The sequence below is a fragment of the Halichondria panicea genome, chromosome 13 (genome assembly GCF_963675165.1).
Source record: "Halichondria panicea chromosome 13, odHalPani1.1, whole genome shotgun sequence".
NCBI lineage: Eukaryota > Metazoa > Porifera > Demospongiae > Suberitida > Halichondriidae > Halichondria > Halichondria panicea.
The window spans coordinates 5,268,748-5,287,324 of record NC_087389.1 but is presented as its reverse complement, the minus strand read 5'-3'; the positions used below and the strand labels follow the sequence as shown (position 1 = coordinate 5,287,324).

General features: G+C 40.0%; 4 protein-coding genes across 6 annotated transcripts; all 4 read right to left on the bottom strand.

Moving 5' to 3' along the window:
* Positions 1 to 1,080: 1,080 nt before the first annotated feature.
* LOC135346918 (uncharacterized) lies at positions 1,081 to 3,753 on the bottom strand. Of its 2 annotated transcripts, none has more exons than XM_064544705.1 (6): positions 3,186 to 3,753; positions 3,066 to 3,128; positions 2,949 to 3,013; positions 2,695 to 2,884; positions 2,542 to 2,616; positions 1,081 to 2,381 (listed from the first exon to the last, which is right to left on the bottom strand). In XM_064544705.1, the coding sequence occupies exons 3-6, from the start codon at positions 2,958 to 2,960 to the stop codon at positions 2,032 to 2,034; spliced, it is 627 nt and encodes a 208-aa protein (XP_064400775.1). In that variant the 5' UTR covers positions 2,961 to 3,013; positions 3,066 to 3,128; positions 3,186 to 3,753; the 3' UTR covers positions 1,081 to 2,031. The 2 variants fall into 2 exon arrangements, with proteins under 2 accessions (XP_064400775.1, XP_064400774.1); XM_064544704.1 differs by having other exon boundaries at positions 3,063 to 3,128; positions 3,186 to 3,752.
* On the bottom strand, positions 3,171 to 6,920 carry LOC135346455 (NACHT, LRR and PYD domains-containing protein 12-like). Its single transcript, XM_064544075.1, has 3 exons — positions 6,607 to 6,920; positions 5,572 to 6,545; positions 3,171 to 3,601 (listed from the first exon to the last, which is right to left on the bottom strand). Exons 1-3 carry the CDS (start codon positions 6,918 to 6,920, stop codon positions 3,171 to 3,173), a joined length of 1,719 nt encoding a protein of 572 aa, XP_064400145.1.
* A 4,106-nt stretch (positions 6,921 to 11,026) lies between these two features.
* On the bottom strand, positions 11,027 to 15,115 carry LOC135346890 (NACHT, LRR and PYD domains-containing protein 3-like). 2 transcript variants are annotated; one of them, XM_064544670.1, is made up of 6 exons: positions 12,590 to 15,115; positions 12,448 to 12,498; positions 12,333 to 12,398; positions 12,024 to 12,276; positions 11,422 to 11,764; positions 11,027 to 11,173 (listed from the first exon to the last, which is right to left on the bottom strand). In XM_064544670.1, the coding sequence occupies exons 1-6, from the start codon at positions 15,113 to 15,115 to the stop codon at positions 11,128 to 11,130; spliced, it is 3,285 nt and encodes a 1,094-aa protein (XP_064400740.1). In that variant the 3' UTR covers positions 11,027 to 11,127. The 2 variants fall into 2 exon arrangements, with proteins under 2 accessions (XP_064400740.1, XP_064400741.1); XM_064544671.1 differs by lacking the exon at positions 11,027 to 11,173 and adding an exon at positions 11,226 to 11,369.
* Positions 15,116 to 17,082: 1,967 nt separating this feature from the next.
* Positions 17,083 to 18,221, bottom strand: LOC135346454 (E3 ubiquitin-protein ligase TRIM45-like). Its single transcript, XM_064544074.1, has 3 exons — positions 18,045 to 18,221; positions 17,301 to 17,807; positions 17,083 to 17,199 (listed from the first exon to the last, which is right to left on the bottom strand). Exons 1-3 carry the CDS (start codon positions 18,219 to 18,221, stop codon positions 17,083 to 17,085), a joined length of 801 nt encoding a protein of 266 aa, XP_064400144.1.
* Positions 18,222 to 18,577: the final 356 nt, after the last annotated feature.

The following is an 18,577-nucleotide window of genomic DNA, read 5'->3' as shown; positions in this document are numbered from 1 at the left end:
TAATTAACCTCTCTATCCACTATAGGCTATCAGCATACACCACACCTCGACTAGCCACTGCGTCGGTTGTGACTGGGAGGAAGGTATGAGAATGAGGTGTGAGTGAGTGGGCAGGTATGAAAGGTCTCCATCATCAGTGCTGTGAGGAGTGACGGTGCCTAAGCTAAAATAGCAATTCAGAGAAAAAGACATGCGTGAGCTGTATATATACTTAATAGCTGCATGCATGCATGTATACAGTTAGCGTTAGACATGCAGGGTGTCGTTGGTATTCCCTAGAGCCCTATGTTGAACCTTTTGTTTCAATTGTTAACTAGTAAAGCTATGTAATAAGCTTGAAACAAAATGTTCAAAAATATCCTTGTGCAATTATAGCCATTTGCATAATCTTGCATGCAGTGCATGTGCGTTGACTTGGAAGATGTATATATAATTATAGAGCCTAATTGTCGAACTTGGCAAATAATTATATGCACCACTTGATCATATGGCTGGGTACCAATGCATCCCCTTGCTAAGAATTTGCCTTCAATTGCTGCTTGGTTACTCATGCTATTATTATGCCTCGGTGTGCATGCGCAAGCGAGGTATACGGTAGTGTGTTTGTGTGTCTGTGTGTCTGTGTGTGTGTCTGTGTCAGGGGCGTAGGGAGGGGCAGGGCTTTGGGGGCTGGAGCCCCCCCTTCCTCTGCAAAATCTACACTAAGAGCCCCACCTTCTCTGATCTGATGACTGTCTTCAGCCTGGGAATTACTGGTATAGATTAGTGGCAAACAAACAGCATGTCTATAAGTCTTAGACATGCTGTTTGTTTGCCTTAGACTAAGAGCTAGCTATACTATAGTAACGTTGATTCTTCAGTGTAAGTTAACTAAGCACGCTAGCTAGCTCTTTATTAATTGAAGCAGGTGTGGCTATAAACTATTTCTTGCACATGCGCAATGCACTGTGCAACTGATTAATAATCTACCACAGAGGAAGTTGATTGAGAGCAGCACAGAAACTGGACCACTATTTCTCAAGGCCAAGATCTATAGTGCCAACGTGCCAAGCTCTAGTACTGCCAGCCTGAGTTCTGATGAAGAGCCAGCAGAGTAACTGATCAGCTACATTATCATATACATTGTACATGTACATGTAGTTATGCCTCGAGGCGTAGCCGCACGAGAGATACGGTAAAGCTGACTGTGTGTGTGTGTGTCTGTGTGTCTGTGTGTCTGTGTGTCTGTTCCAGCTGTAACTGCTCAACGGTTGCAATGCGACGAAAACTAACAGCTTCTATAGGCTTCTAGCCACGTTCTCTTGGATTTTGATTCGTGGATTTGCAAACTAAAGCTTCTTTCTCGAGTTATGGCTAGTTTGACTCACATTGAAGGCTGTTGCAGTCTCTTCAGAATCTTTCATAGCATCATCTGTCCACACAAACTTTCTATTCAACATATGAGTTAGCCTTGCACTAAAGCGCTAGCTTTTTGTTAGCTACAATACTCAGAAAATATCTGTTAAAACAGCTAGCTAGCAGTAGCCATTTGTGAAATTGATCTCTTTGGACACACCCTTTAATTATTCCTGTGTATGTAATGCGCATGCGCGCTCATTCCCCACGTGTGAGAAAATAATAATATCCAAGATCCAGATCCAGATCCTCCTGGCAGAATCATCTTTGTCTTGAAGGCCTGGTAAGCCACAAAACACTACCATATAACAATATAGATAACAATATGCATGTACACAGGTCTTTTCTTCTTAGATATTATATACACTGAACTACAGATCTTGGAAGAATCAATTTTCTTCTTTCTTGAGGTCCTAGTAAGCCACATAATACAACAATAGATGCATGTAAATAAGTCTTTTCTTCTCAGTGATTTTATATAGATAAGCTAACTTTAATATAAAATTCATTATAGAAACTAATATAACACTCTAATACTTTTCAGCGAAAGCAAAAACATGGCGAGAGGCATTAGCACAGCGCCAGCTTGAACACTAGTTAGCACTGTAAAAATATTAGCAATGATTATAATTGTTATTACAAGTACAACAAAATTGTAACATCATAAAAATTTGTAACAAGTGTACAACTAGTTATTCCCGGAAATGAGTCATTAATTAGGAGGTGTGGTTTCCGCTTATGCTGTCTCCACACCTTTAGAGTATGAAACATTGCTGTTTGCATGTCATTGAGAAACAAAGCATATTTAACATCTTTCTGTTCAGCAGGGCTCAGCCCCAACATAGCAGGGTAGGTCTCAACATTGTCAAAGTGATCTGCCAGGTCCAACATGTCTGTCTCTTTCACTTCAGTATCAAGTTGAGAGTCGGTCACTTTTGTACGCTCCTTCAATTCCTCAATGGTCACAGTCCTCAGTCCATCACCTCCTAGGAGAAAGAAAGGGGTGTGGTTAATGAGCAGAATCTCCAATAGTGAACTAATTGACCAGACGTGAAATACTTCACTAACTGTACAATAATTATGTCTAGACGTACTCTAAAATTAATGTGTTACGTAATTATAGTCATGCAGCTGATTCACACATACCTGAGGGAATGGTGTGTGGATATGAAGGGAGGACATCTTGTGAGGTATCTCCTTCAGTGACATCAGCAGCTGTGTCTAATATTGAGATACGATATTCAGCTGCATCAACCCTATGTCAACTACGTACCGATAATTATGGATGACAACGCTCACCTGTTGTATGTTGATCTGTTCTATATGTATACTGCAGGGCTGTAGTGCAAGTAGCCTCGTCACTAGCTGTGGGGTGGTGCTCTACTGGTGATGCTTGAGAGAGAGTGTCTGGATCAGTGACATCACTAGGAGTGTCCACATTATTGACAACCTCATAAACTATTCGGTTACTGGAAACAGCTGAAGATATCTAATAAGATCGCAATAATCAGTTCAGCCTATTATGCACACATTTTGATGACATGCACACTCACCACTGGAGCCATGTCAATCACTCCCACAGTAGCGTATCCCAAAGAGAATGGAAAGTACAATTCATCTAGTAAAATAACGATCGATGATTATACATTAATCAAGAATTTATTTACCACTTCATTTTGTGGAGGTAAACATGTTCTCTCCCACTCATTTAGCACTGCAAAATTCCGTATAACCTGCATGGATTTGTATTAAGATAAATGCAACATGATCATGAACTATAGAGTGAGTACCTTCAACTGTTCGTTGCACATGAGTATGAACTCCTCGCTCACTGGATTACCTCGGAAATAAACAGCACCTTGGAAACTGACAGTGAAGCTGTCCAGACTAGGGAACAGCTCTGGTAGACATTTGGTAAGAGTTATCACTCCCTCATCATCAATGGAGTTGTCCCTGAGATCCAACGAATATAAATTCTTACATACCACATTAGCGGACTTGAGATGATGGATAAGCATTATAATGTCGGCAGAGGTGAGAGAGCAGTAGGAGCAGCTAAGTAATTCCAGTGATTGAAATGCTTGAAGAATCTTTGCCAAAAACATAGTTCCAGCAATTCCACTGAAATTGAAGCCATCCAAGTTCATTGTTGTTAAACTGTTTGGGTGGAGATTCAGCATCTCACAAGTGACTGTGTATTGAGACTCTGAGTGAAATGAAGTGGTGAGATATGGGAGGTGATCACCGCCAAAATTAGCAGTACAAAAATGATGCTGTTTTAAAATGATGCCGTTTTTTTTACAGAGGGTTTTAAAAAAATGATGCTGTTTTAAAATGATGCCGTTTTTTTTACAGAGGGTTTTAAAAAATGATGCTGTTTTAAAATGATGCCGTTTTTTTTACAGAGGGTTTTAAAAAAATAATGCTGTTTTAAAATAATACCGTTTTTTTACAGAGGGTTTTAAAAAAATGATGCTGTTTTAAAATGATGCCGTTTTTTACAGTAAAAAAATGATGCTGTTTTAAAATGATGCTGTTTTTTTTACAGAGGGTTTTAAGATTTTTTCAGAGAGGTGCAATTTTTGGAGAGGTGCGTTTTTATGAGGTGCCATTTTATCCAACTCCTCCCAATCATTTTCATCTAGATGGTCACATGATTTGGTCACATGATACATGATTTTGCTCTCTCTTTCGACAAAGTTGAGTACCGAGTATGAGTTCATGGTCAAGACAAGCACTGAACAGAGTGATTTCTGAAATGCAAGTTCTGCAAGATGGCAGGTTGTTATCTAGGGATGTGCTAGAGTCATGCCTTCTGACTTTAGAGTTGGTGTGTAGGGAATTTGTCACACAGATCAGTATAGGTAAACACATTGATGGAAACCACAAGCAGAATTTGCATTTCAGAAATCACTATGTTCAGTTCTTGTCTTGACCATGAACAACTTTGTTGAAAGAGAAAGCAAAATCATGTGTCATGTGACCAAATCATGTGACCATCTAGATGAAAATGATTGGGAGGAGTTGGACAAAATGGCACCTCATAAAAACTCACCTCTCCAAAAATTGCACCTCTGAAAAAATCCACCTAAACAGCACCATTTTTTAAAACATACCTCCGTAAAAAAAAAACAGCACCATTTTTTTTAAATCCTCTGTAAAAAAAACAGCATCATTTTTTTAAAACCCTCTATAAAAAAAACAGCATCATTTTAAAACAGCATCATTTTTTTAAAACCCTCTGTAAAAAAACGGCATCATTTTAAAACAGCATCATTTTTTTAAAACCCTCTGTAAAAAAAAGGCATCATTTTAAAACAGCATCATTTTTTTAAAACCCTCTGTAAAAAAACAGCATCATTTTAAAACAGCATCATTTTTGATTTTTGTACTGCTAATTTTGGCGGTGATCACCCCCCATAGTGAGATGGGTATCTGATAAATCAATATGATTCAAGCCTAACGGAATGTTCTCCACAACAGAATATAATTCAGGTAAAGCTAGATTGTTATCAGAGAGGTCAAATTCTACCAGATCAGCACAGTGAGAGGTAATGGACTGTAAGAGGGTAGTCAGTAGAGCTCCATTGACGTCAGCATCGTCAGTGAGGGTGTTGGAGAGCTCCAGGTCCTTCAGGCTGATAAGAGCACCAGACTATACAGCTGTCTCTAATGACTGTATGCCAGACACTCCAAGAGGGTTGTGAGATAAGTTCAGTTCTGTGAGACTCGTACAAGATGTGTGGATGAATGACGACATGATGTCAGTGAAGTTGTTCTCAGATAAAGAGAGATAATGTAGAGTTGTAAAGGCAGCTGAGGCTCTCTTGAATAGATCAGCAACACCTTTGTCAGATAATTCAGCCTGTATGAAGGATAATTTTCGTACTTGCGGTTTACCATTTGCATTTGAAAGTATGTCAGTTAGTTCCTTCAACAGTTTATTATTTATTGTACAATCATATACTCCGATCTCCAAATCATCACATTTTCCAGCATTATACAGAACATACAACCAAGCTACACAGTCAAAGAAAGTGCTGAGAGTGCTGAAATCGAATTTATGTTGAACACACTTATTATTACAAACTTTTATCGCAAGGCCAGGATCTGAAGCTTCAAAAGCCAAATGACATAGTGCAGAAAATTCAATAGTCACCAGATCCAGGAAACTACCATCATCCAAACTGATCACCTTATCACTACGACTAGGTCTGCCATCGTGTTTACTAGCAAGACCAAACATAAACCTCCACACCATGTCAAACCGGCCACTGTCAGCATTAGTCTCAACAACTTTCAGTTTCTCCTCATCGGGTAGAGTAGCAAGATGGAGGGCAGCCAAGAACTCCTGGATGGTCAGGTGAGCAAAGTGAAAAGACAGGCCATGACCAACAGGTAGAAGGGATCGTGCAGACTGCAACAGACCAAAGCACAGCAACTTGTCACCAATGTTGGGTAAGCAAGAGGACAATTTAGCTTCTGAGAAAACCAGCTGATCTAATAATAAGCACTCGTAGGCAAATTCACAGGTCAACCAAAATGTGTCTTGTAGATTATTCGGAATCTCATCAAAATTATTGAGGCTAATTGGACAATCAGGGAACTTCTTTTTGACATTGCGAAGGATAATGCTAAGAACAATTTGAGTGTACAGCTCAGTTAGCGTACGAGGAAGCTCTTGGTCTGAAGTGTGCCACAAGTTACAAACAATGGTACAATTGAGGGGCACAGAACACACACTCTGAATTACTGGCTTGTTCTCAAGCTGCTCGATAAGAGAAGAAGCTTTCTCTGGGAATTGCTCAAACTCTGATTCTATGTACTGCTTGATATTCTCTTCATTAAAACCAACTACCTCAACCACACGGTTCACAGAAGGAAGGTTATGAAGAGGAACTGAAGCAGAAGGTCGTGAGGTGAGAAGAATAGAAGCTGAAGGAAGAAGACGTCCAAACAAAAGGTTGTGTAAAAAAGACCTCTTCAAACGATTTGCTTCACTGAGCTCGTCCCATCCATCAGCTATGATCAGAACTCCCTTTCCTCTTGTCTTCTTTAGTTGTTGAGTAACAGACTCACAGATGATCTCATCGGGGTGATGAAGGGCCAGGAGGTCAGGAAGAGAAGAAGCTGAGCTGACTAACTGATCTCTTAGCGGAAGCAACAGAACATGCACAGTCGAATTGTGTCAGGATCTTTCCCTCTGCCCACCCTTCAGCAAGCATGGTACACAGTGTGGTTTTACCAATCCCAGCATTACCTTCAACGATGAACTTTTTGACTGGTTTCTTGCTTTCTTCAACTTTGAACAGGTCACCATGGAGAATTGGAGTACGTTTGACCTTATCATCAGATGCACCATGTTGTGGCAAGCCAGCTCTAAATCCTTCTTCTTTTGCAGCCTCCACTAACTGCAAGTTTATCAGCTTGTCTCCTCTAACTGGTGGCCATCGCTCTTCAGTGTTTAATTGCCTCTCTCTGTAAGCCTCTTTAATTCCTTCAACAAGCTCACTCAATGCTTCCATACTTAAATCTAACCCAATAATACATATATCTGATAGTTCCAACTACACAGATAATGTCAAGAGTGACTTTTGAGTTATTTGTGATGAAACAAATTCTGCTTTTAAAAAATCGATCCAATTGTTTTGTTATAGTGATAAAAGCAGCAACAACGATCAACCTGTATAGAAGATAGAGAATCGTAACTGAAGTATAGTATATAATTATACCTCAACAAATGAATGTTGCAAGCTGCGCTGTACTAATATACCTCTCGGCATGTTTAGAGTGTTATAGCATTATACTATGATTATGATTATTAATTGCATTACGTAATAAAAAATGTCAGAATGTGCTATAATTATAGAAGAAGAGCTTATGAAAACAGAAGTTTATATCTGATGGTTTGATGAATGATATTTATTAATAAATGAAAAGTATATAATTATAGCATTTTGTGTCATCAAGTTAAAAATGGGTGGTTCTGCAGATGTCAGAGTTTACACATGCATGCAGGCTGCATGCTGGCAGTATAGTGTACAGCTTTGCAGCTCTCTTGTAGCCAACAAACAGCTAGCCTTTTGGTGCATGCAAGGCTAACTCATGAGTTGAATCGAAAGTTTGAGCCAACAGATGATGCTATATGAAAGATTCTGAAAATACTGCAACAGCCTTCACTGTATAAAGTAAAGTAGCCACAACTCGTGAAAAAAATTGCAAATCCATATTGCATGAATCAGAATGTAGCAATATAATTATATAGAAGCCTATTGAAGCTGGTTTTCGTCGCATTGCAACCCGGTTGAGCAGTTACAGTGGAACAGACATAATTATGCATATGTCTACATGTGCAAGTACTGTATGCATGTGCATAATTATAGTGATTTAAGGTTTCATTTCACAGGTTATACAACAGTTTGTATATAATCTGTGAAATGATGTATCGGCTGGAAAATTACACATGGTCAAAGTGGCTATTTGCATTGATAAGTGGTTAGTGGTTAGAGGAGGATGTGTGAAACAAATCTATTTTAGCTAGATGTGCAGTATATAGCCTCGAATCCAGGCTGATTAAAATACGGCCTGGTACCTATATTGCATGTGTAATTAATCATATGCGTGGTCCATACACGCTCACGTACCATCTACTATGTATATGAAGCTTTATAGCCTAGCTAGCTAGCTGTGGCCCTCTACGGTGTTGTCGAGAAGGCTTGCACACTAGTCTGAAACCAGAAGAGGCTCTCATCTACCTCTAGCTCTATTATGGTGGATGGTCGTGATGTTTTGAACTTGGTTTCTGTACAAATGAGAGCTTCTTCTGGCTTCAGACTAGTGTGCAAGCCTTCTCGACAACACCATAGAGGGCCACAGCTAGCCAGCAAGTCTTCTCGACAACGCAATAGAGAGCATAAGTCACAGCTTCACAGGAGACAAGTATTTGTTAAAATTAATACGGAAAGAAACTAGTAATCAAACTAGTTTACGGTTTAATTTTACAAAGGTTTACTAAAGTATAACGAGTCACCCAGATTCTGGGTGACTCAGTTTGCGCATGTGCACTATCACCCATGTAATAGAGACCAGGCCGTATTTTAATCGGCCTGGTCTCGAGGCTAGCTGTGCAGCTGTGCTGGTCACAATTTACAAACACTTATCAGCCACTTAGAGCGCCACGAATATTTGTGGTGCGGTCAACACAAATCTGGTGAAATTGACCAGACCCTTTCAGGGTCTGGTCCGCGAGTCGAGACTACTGTAGCAGCCACAAAGTCCAAAGTACGTTAGCTAGAACTTTGCATTTGAAATTACAGTCAACGAATGTGAGCCAGCAGCAAATGTTGCACACTCTTCCTATCTTCTTACAATTCTCATTATAATTATGGTATACATGTCAGACTTAACGTTTTAATAATATTGACAAGGTATCAGAGAGAGTCCCTGTCTCTCTACTGAGCAATGCCAATGGACACGCGTGCACTTCTAAGATTACCAATTCAGTAGTAGATCTTCAGTACTGAGCTCAACATAGCCTCGATCCCAGGCCGCACTTCCCACTTCTTTCCTATGAAGGCCGGTGAAGGAGGCTAAGCTCAACAAGGCTTCTTGTATTCAAAAAAGAGGGGCGTAGCTTGTAGGTTCATGGGAATTCCCCATGTAAGCACTTATGCAGATCCACCCCTTTTTTATTGCGCATACGTACTAACTCGTGGCTGAGTGAAGTCTCTGCCGAATCCTGGTAAGCCACTGCACCATCTACACAAAATTAATATCATAAGACATAACACAGTCTTTACAAGTTTTAATTTCTTACAGGCTATATTTTATTGCTTTATCTACTATACCCATGTATTCCAATAATATTATGTCATCATTCCCAACATATAGATTCAGTTCAATTTGTATACTATTCGTTGCCGTATTAAACATTGTTTAATGTATGGACAAAGCAAACTAATGACATCTTAATTCTAAGCGAAAGCAAAACATGGCGATAGGCATTAGCACAGCACAACCACTAGTTAACTGGTTGCCTAATTAAGGCTGTACATTCTCCTTCATAATATAATTATTATATCCATGCAGGGTTACTTTATAGAGGAGGGGATGTCTGGTGCTGCTTTACTGGCTCGTCTTGCAGCTAGTGAGGCGAGGGTTAACATCTCTATCCACTAGAGGAGGCTATGAGAATGAGGGTGTGAGTGAATGAGCGGGGATGAAAGGTCTCTCCATGCACCATCAGTGCTGTGAGGAGTGACGGTGCCTAAGCTAAAATAGCAATTCAGAGAAAAAGACGTACGTGAGATATATATAGTAGTGTTAGACTAGCCTCGAGACCAGCCGTTCGTTATCTGAAAGAACGCCTGGTCAAGTTCCAATGTAGCACTCGTCCAGCGGTCCAGGAATTTCTTGGACCGGTAATTGCCCGCACAAGGTCCGCCCAAGGTGTATTACCCATGAATATCATTATGATGCTATAAAACGCTGACTCAGCTAGACAAGTTGCACATTAGAACTTGACCAGGCGTTCTTTCAGATAACGAACGGCTGGTCTCGAGGCTAGTGTTAGACAGGGGAGACTTATAGTATGTATAGCAATATAAACAGGGAGTCTGCAACTTTGTTGCTATCCCCTATAGAGCCCTATATGTTGAACCTTTTGTTTCGAGCTTAACTAGTAAAGCTATGTAATAAGCTCGAAACAAAAAGGTTAAAAAATATGCCTCGTGCAATTAGCCATTTGCATAATCTTGCAGTGCATGTGCGTTGACTTGGAAGACGCATGTATACAGCCTAATTGTCTCAAATTCTCTAGAATTTGGCTGAACAGATGCCTAAAATATATTCACCACTTGATCATGGCTGGGTGCATGCCAATGCATCGATCCCCTTGCTATCTTTACAAGAATTTGCCTTCAACTGCTGCTTGGTTACTCGTGCTATAATATTATTACTGAGGTACGTATCCTATAGTGTTGCACAACTGTATTTGTATGAGCTATAGTATATGTTAACACTGCATGTGCTTTACTGCACTATAGAGGCGTAGCCAAACTAGGGATACGGTAAAGCTGACTGCATGTGTGTGTGTGTGTGAATGTGTGTATTCCAGCTGTAACTGCTCAACGGTTGCAATGCAACGAAAACTATATATAGCCACGTTCTCTTGGATTTGATTCGTGGATATGCAGAATCTTTTCTTTGCACACACTTTTAGCTAACATAGTCAGAAAAGAGCTGCAAAGCTGTATATACCCATAGGCCTTTAGTGCATGCGCGCATGTACATGTACAGTGCATCCAGTCTAGAGAGTAAAATACCTATTGGGGTGAGTTGTTGTACTTAATGTAATGCAAGATTGAAAGAAATTGTGCTGATATCAGTGAATGAAAAATCATTTTAGGTGAAAATAGGGGTGATCGTAAAAAAAATGTGTGTAACATCGACCTTTCATATATATATATAGATGTTGTGACAAAGTTCTAAACCTTTGCCGGAAACCATTGACCTTTTCTCTCCCCTATATAATTATAACCAATTGCCAACAAACTGTAACAATTGTTTACTGTTTTATTAATCACCACAGACCCACCACCTTATGTTGTCATGGAAAAATGTTTGGACATAATTATGTTGTAGCATATTCAATCGCCTACATATTACCCTTTACACTCAGTATAATAACACACGGCATGGGCAGATAATCAGCGTTCAATCAAAGACTAATGGTTATAGCTGCATCGCGCCTGTCGATACTCCTCTGATTCTTGCAACACTGCATGGGGCAATTTTAATGTAGTTATCAAATTGTTTAACATCAGGACTGCATCAGGACTACTATTTGAACGGTCACATAACATTAATAGCAGAAATCAAACTATAAGAAGTAAATTGACTAAGACAGTACAGGTATATGACATGCATGCACATAAGAGAGTTAGGTTCTATTGCACATCACAGGTTCAGGTTTTCTGCGTGTGTGAAATATTATACTGAAAAACGATGACAGCATGATTCACTTACCTAGCTGCTGACTGACAAATGTAAGTGGCCAATTCTTTCATTCTCATATCCAGTACAATGTCCACTAGTGCTCGGTACGTGGCTGCACTTGGATTATGCTGTCTCCACACCTTTAGAGTATGAAACATTGCTGTTTGCATGTCATTGAGAAACAAAGCATATTTAACATCTTTCTGTTCAGCAGGGCTCAGCCCCAACATAGCAGGGTAGGTCTCCACATTGTCAAAGTAAGCTGCCATGTCCAACATGTCTGTCTCTTCAATTTCAGTGTCAAGTTGAGAGTCAGTTACTTTTGTACGCTCCTTCAATTCCTCAATGGTCACAGTCCTCGGTTCACTAGCTCCTGGAAAAAGGAAGGGGTGGTTAAATGATGAATTATTGTGATTACATAGAATCTGATATGAAATTTCCAAGCATACATGCAGAACAATTCAATGATAAAAAGCTCCCGAGTGAACTATTAGTGTGTGGATATGAAGTGAGGACATCTTGTGAGGTATCTCCTTCTTTAGTGACTATACAGAAGCTGTATCTGATATGGTATATTCAGCTGCATCTACACTACAACTATATAATTATGCATAGATAGGATACTCATGCACCTGTTGTGTGCTGGTCTGTTCTGTGTGTAGACTGCAGGGTTGTAGTACAAGTAGCCTCGTCACTAGCTGTGGGGTGGTGCTCTACTGGTGATGCTTGAGAGAAGCTCTGTTCATTGATGAGAGTGTCTGGATCAGTGACATCACTAGGAGTGTCCACTGTATCCACAACCTCATCTATTGGATGGTGTTCTACTGGTTCGTTAGTGCAATACCATGAATCAATGCTGTCATTATTATCATCATCTGAAGAGATCTATACTGATGAGATCAATATAATTATTGTATAATTAATAATGATGACACACTCACCGCTTCAGCCACGTAAATGTTCTTCGACAGTAACATATCCCCAAAATAATGGAAAACACGATTCATCTAAGAAAATAATATTGACTGTAAATTTCTTTTAAATATATACTTATACCTCTTCATTTTGTGGAGGTAAACTTGTTACTGGGGTTGCTTTCTTCAAGACCTGCATGTGTTGGCAATAAGGACTATAAAACAGGGTGATATACTAATAAACTGAATGCCATAATTATATACAAATATATGTAGATTGATACCTTCAAGTATTCGTTGCACATGAGTGTCAACTCCTTGCTCACAGGATTACCACGGAGAATAACGCCATCCTGGAATTTTAACTCAAACTTGTTCAGTCTAGGAAACAGCTCTGGTAGACACTCAGTGAAAGCCATCACTCCCTCATCATCAATGGAGTTGTTGTTGAGATACAACCTATTTAAAGTCTTACATACCACATTAGCAGACTTGAGATGGTGGATAAGCATTATGATGTCGGCAGAGGTGAGAGAACAGTCAAGGCAGTAAAGACGTTTCAGTGATTGAAATGCTTGAAGAAACTTCGCCAGTAAAAGAGTTCCAGCAGCTCCACTGAAATTAGAGCCAATCAGATCCATCATCGTTAAACTGTTTGCGTTGATGTTCAGCATCTCACAGGTGACTGTGTATTGAGACTCTGAGTGAAATGAAGTGGTGAGATGGGTAGCTGATAATTCAATGTCATCCAATCGTAGCGGAATGTTCTCCACAACTGAACATAATCCAGGTAAACCAAGATTATTATGAGAAAGGTCTAAGCGTCTCAGTTCAGCACAGTGAGAGGCAATGGACTGTAAGAGGGTGGTCAGTAGAGCTCCATTGACGTCAGCATCATCAGTGAGGGTGTTGGACAAGAACAGCGACCTAATGTTAACAAGAACTCCTGCCCGTACAGCTGTCTCTAATGACTGTATACCAGAAACTCCAAGAGGATTTTGAGATAAGTCCAGTTTTCTGAGGCTCATACAAGATGTTTGCGTGAATGATGACATGATGTCAGTGAAGTTGTTGTGATGCAGAAGGAGATGTTCTAAAGTTGTAAAGGCAGCTGAGGCTCTCTTGAATAGATCAGCAACACCTTTGTCAGACAACTTAGTCTGCTGGAGGTGTAACTGTTGGACTTGCAGTTTACCATTTGCATTAGAAAGTATGTCAGTTATTTCCTTCAATAGTTTATCATTCATTACACAAACACCCATTCTGATAACCAAATCATCACATATTTCAGCAGTACGAAGAACATAGAAGCTAGCTACACGGTCAAAGGGAGTGTAGAAATGACCGTCTAATAGATATTTTCCATACCTTCTACAAACTTCTGTTGAGATGCTAGGGTCTGAAGCTTCGAAAGCAGCATGACATAAAGCCAAAACACCATGATAAAACTCTTCAGCCACAAGACATTTATCCATCAAACCATCATCCAAACTGATCACCTTATCGCTACGGCTACCATGGTGCTTACTAGCAAGACCAAACATAAATCTCCACACCATGTAAAAACGTCCACTCTTAGAATGAGCCTTAACAACCTTCAGTTTCTCTTTATTGGATAGAGTAGCAAGATGGAGGGCAGCCAAGAACTCCTGGATGGTCAGGTGAGCAAAGTGAAAAGACAGGCCATGACCGACAGGTAGAAGTGATCGTGCAGACTGCAACAGACCAAAGCACAGCAACTTGTCACCAACTTCAGGTAAGCGAGAGGACAATTTAGCTTCTGAGAAAACCAGCTGATCTAATAATAAGCACTCGTAAGCAAACTTACAAATCAACCAAAATACGTCTTGCAGGTCATTCGGAATCTCATCAAACCCATTGAGGCTAATTGGACAATCAGGGAACTTCTTTTTGACATTGCGAAGGATAATGCTAAGAACAATTTGAGTGTACAGCTCAGTTAGCGTACAAGGAAGCTCTTGATCTAAAATGTGCCACAAGTTACAAACAATGGCACAATTGAGGGGCACAGAACACACACTCTGAATGACTGGGTTGTTCTCAAGTTGCTCGATAAGAGAAGATACTTTCTCCGGGAATTGCTCAAACTCTGATTCTATGTACTGCTTGATATTCTCCTCATTAAAACCAACTACCTCAACCAAGCGATTCACAGAAGGAAGGTTGTGAAGAGGAGCTGAAGCAGAAGGTCGGGACGTTAGAAGAATAGAAGCAAATGGAAGAAAATCACCAAAGAAAAGCTTGTAAAGAAAGGACATTTTCAAACAATTTTCTGCACTAAGCTCATCCCAGCCATCAGCTATGATGAGGACACCTTCTCCCTCTCTCTCCTCCAACTCTTCTATAACAGATGTGCGGATCCTCTCACTGGAGTGGAGAAGTTTGAACAGTTCAGCGAGACTTGTGGCAGAGGATACTCCATGTTCTCTCAGTGGAAGCAACAGAACACAGTCAAATTGTGTTAGGATCTTGCCCTTTGCCCACCCTTCAGCAAGCATGGTACACAGTGTGGTTTTACCAATCCCAGCATTGCCTTCAACAATGAGCTTCTTGACTGGTTTTTTGTTTTTTTCGATTTTGAACAGGTCACCATGGAGAATTGGAGTACGCTTGACATTATCATCAGGTGCACCATGTTGTGGCAAGCCTGCTCTAAATCCTTCTTTCTTGTCAGTCTCCACTAACTGCAAGTTAATGAGCCTCTCTCCAGAAACTGGTGGCCATTGCTCTTCACGATTTAAGGATCTCTCTTTGTACTTTCGGCGAATGCTAGCAATGAATTTATCCATTCTTTATGAATATTAGCAATACAAGATGGCGTTCTAACGATAAAGCAGCAACAACCTAAAAGATAGAAAATTATGACTTAGTTCAGTGAATGATATCACATTCATTGTGTCTGCATGTCTACTGGCTAAGCAATAGACACATTCACTTTCTAGCTTGTCTAACTACTGGGCTTACCATGCAACTCAAACTCAGTCAAATTGAGGCTTGTTGTTTATTATATGCAAGGGAATTCCTGGAAGATAGGTGGGGCTCATCTTCCAGTCATACCATAGAGTTGCTTAACCATAATATTAGTATTATTACTGAGGTACGTATCCTATATGTATATATAGTGTTGCACAACTGTATTTGTATATGAGTGACATGTGTTAACACTGCATGTGCAGTGCTGTATTGTGAGTAACTAGCTATATATAGCCATTGTTATGCTTCGAGGCGTAGCCGCACACGGGATATGGTAAAGCTGACTGTGTCTGGTCAACGGTTGCAATGCAACGTAAACTAACAGCTTCTGTAGGCTTCTAGCCACGTTCTCTTGGATTTTGATTCGTGGATATGCAACTAAAGCTTTGTTCTCCAGTTGTGGCTAATTTTACTTACAGTGAAGGCTGTTGCAAGTCTCTTCAGAATCTTTAGTTGTATCAGTTGGACTCTGACTCTTGTAGCTAAAACTAGCGCTTTAGTGCAAGGCTAACCCATAAGAATTAAGTTGAATAGTGCATGTGAACATCTGTCCAACCCTTTTCGTATTTTTAAAATGAAATGTTTAGGTCTACAGCTATACTCGTACTCAGCTAGTACCAAGTCTAGGAGTGACTTCAGTCTTCAATCAGTCAATGCATGAGTGAGACACACACATGCAGATAACTGATTAAATTCTCAAAGGTCAGGGGGGGTGCTAGAGCACTCTCTGCTACCCTCTAGATTTGCCCCTGCCAATATTATGCATGGGATCTGTTTTTCAATCCCCTATAGGCATTTAATTAGTGCATGTACATGTATATAGCAGCAATTAAGCTATTAGAAGTGCAGACTATACTCTGACAGCTGGTGACATACAAATCGGCCATTACAAGTACCCATCATTTCACCCCCTCCCGCCTGCAACAAAGTAAGCAAAATAGGCATAACTCGAGAACGAAGCATTATTTTGTAAATCCACTAATTGCAATCCAAAAAAGAGCAGCTGTAACATTCTACACACACACACACACACACACACACACACACACAGGCTATGTTACCGTATATACCTTGCTGTGCATGCGCAACTGAGGCATAATTAGATCGCTGTAACTGATGGCATGCATACATGTGCTAAGAAGAAGAAAACGAAAATGAGTTACATGAACAGTGTATGTGTACAATAATAATTATGTAGAAAAGCAGTATAATAATTATTTGCAATCTGATACATAGCTAATAATTATAATAATGACCAGACATTGTATACAGTTCTACAACACTAAGTTAGTGCTGCTCGTAATGCTTCGTATAATTGGGAATATTTTGTATAGTGTTAATATATTTCGATTTGGTATTCAGCACTTTGGTATAGGTATGTGCCTCCATAGTCCCCATTGACTTGAAATGTAATCGTGTAAATACTTGGTTCTTTAGGAGTAAACTTGACTGTCCAACAGTTTGCTGTAGCATTTTCTTCAGTTATAGTTTCGTACAATTCGTACTGCTGGGATCTATAAGTTGCTGAAGCAGTTAGTTTAGGGGTTTTCGATTTCCATTTAAAATTCACTACTGCCGTTACTTGAAACGTAATACTACAACCATCAGAAAATTGAACATGATTATGCAGCTCTTCTGCGGTAATTTGTATATCTGGCGTATGTACTTCTGTTTGTATCTCCCCAACTGCCGTATCTGTTTCCCTCTCCTGAGGATGTTTGAATTCGATGGTTGTAATTTCAATTTCCTCAGTTTCTTGACTATCCCATTTTAGCTGATTCAGCTATTTCAATTTGCAGAGAGCCAATAGTTCCGTGTCTTCCTTGCAGGCTAGAGCTCCTCTTCTGGCAAAGCTCAGAGCACCCTCCATGCTCGTAATGGCTGTCTCGTGGTATTCTTTCTGTACACACAATTTATTGAGGTCCTTCGTACAAGCATCGTCAATCTCCTTGTGTATAGTTCTTTACGCCTTGCTTCAAGTTGTTGGGTGAGAAAATGTACTTTCTTATCGACTTGAGTTTTGAGTGTAATGGAAGCTTCTGCTTTTTCCTTTTCAAGGGCAGAAACATATTTCAAGTTCTCTTCAAATTCCTTCAATTTCGAATCTGTTACTTTTACCAGATTATTGATACTTTGTTCCACTTCTTGTTTTGTTTTGTCATCAATGATCTCAATGTCATGGCCGTTGTGTAGCCCCACAAAGCACAGGAGGCAGGCCAAGCTCTTACAACTCTTGCAGTAAAGCCTTAGTGGTTCTTCGGGGTGAATACTACACAAATAGCTCTTCTTTAACTGGGCTTTAATGACTGTCTCGTGATTTTGATCACCCTTATGTTTTTTGGGGGTTCTCAAACACTCTTCACATTGGTACTCTGAGCAGGTGTCACTGTACTCCACTGGTTTGTTCTTGTCGCCGCATTGCTCACAAACTGGTGTGGTTGTTGGGGCGTGTTTCTGATTAGCAAGTGTGTAGTTGTCTGGGAAACCACGGGGACCATTGGTAGGAACCTGCATGCAATATAAAGCCAACTTAGTGTTTATTTTTTGTGTCAGTACATGCAAACCAGTTAATTAGCTTGTACATATTGAACAGGTATTGTACATGTATGCATGTACGTAAAACATAACGTGTGTTTTCTACCTGCTCTATGTGAAGTGTTTAATCTTTACTATATATATGAATGCATAATTATAATTATACGTATACGGATAGTTCTTAAAAATGCTACGGTTTAGTTAATTTGCCTGATGACTAGCCTTGCATTCAGGGCAGGTTAGGCTTTTCTTGTCTTTGGTTTTCTCATGAGATCCCTCCAGACAATGGAGACAGAAGCTGTGACAACACGGCAACACTTTGGGATTCTTGAAATTGTCCAAGCAAGTGGAACATTTCAGCTTTTCTTTCACTGCACTTTCTGCCATTGCTTGTTTCTCTAGATTTGCTGAAAGCATGTGATTCTGACCGCCTTTTTCCCCTTTGTAGGTTTTTCGTCGAATCCTGGATAAGATAACCCTAGTCTACCTGCATGTGGTGTGTTTCATGTACTCTATCAATAAGTGGCTTCAGTGCTACTTTGTGAAACAATATTTCTCCCTTCTCTGAACTGGTGATATGAACAAGCAATATGAAAGTATAGAAGTCAGGTGATTTCTTAAGTTCGTTGTTATAACCTTGTTTATTATCTACAAGGTAAACTTCTTGTGCATTTATACATGGACACTAAATAGCCACACCCCGGCCCCCATAGTACACGTTGCACCATCGTACAGTCAATGTT

Bases quoted from the DNA above. Each gene is read 5' to 3' on its own strand.
- LOC135346454 (XM_064544074.1), bottom strand. From the start codon at position 18,221: ATGGCAGAAAGTGCAGTGAAAGAAAAGCTGAAATGTTCCACTTGCTTG. The intron at 17,808-18,044 runs GCAAATTAACTA...TATTGCATGCAG, and splicing joins AATGCAAGGCTAGTCATCAG to GTTCCTACCAATGGTCCCCG. The intron at 17,200-17,300 runs GTACATTTTCTC...TTGTGTGTACAG, and splicing joins AAACTCAAGTCGATAAGAAA to AAAGAATACCACGAGACAGC.
- LOC135346890 (XM_064544670.1), bottom strand. From the start codon at position 15,115: ATGGATAAATTCATTGCTAGCATTCGCCGAAAGTACAAAGAGAGATCC. The intron at 11,765-12,023 runs GTGCATGAGTAT...TCCTTTTTCCAG, and splicing joins AACAGACCAGCACACAACAG to GAGCTAGTGAACCGAGGACT. The intron at 11,174-11,421 runs GTAAGTGAATCA...TGCCCCATGCAG, and splicing joins ATTTGTCAGTCAGCAGCTAG to TGTTGCAAGAATCAGAGGAG.
- LOC135346918 (XM_064544705.1), bottom strand. The intron at 2,617-2,694 runs GTGAGCGTTGTC...TCTCAATATTAG, and splicing joins AACAGATCAACATACAACAG to ACACAGCTGCTGATGTCACT. The intron at 2,382-2,541 runs GTATGTGTGAAT...TCTTTCTCCTAG, and splicing joins TCCACACACCATTCCCTCAG to GAGGTGATGGACTGAGGACT.
- LOC135346455 (XM_064544075.1), bottom strand. From the start codon at position 6,920: ATGGAAGCATTGAGTGAGCTTGTTGAAGGAATTAAAGAGGCTTACAGA. The intron at 6,546-6,606 runs GTGGGCAGAGGG...GCTTCCGCTAAG, and splicing joins TGTACCATGCTTGCTGAAGG to AGATCAGTTAGTCAGCTCAG. The intron at 3,602-5,571 runs GTAGTTTCCTGG...CATTTCACTCAG, and splicing joins GGTGATCAGTTTGGATGATG to AGTCTCAATACACAGTCACT.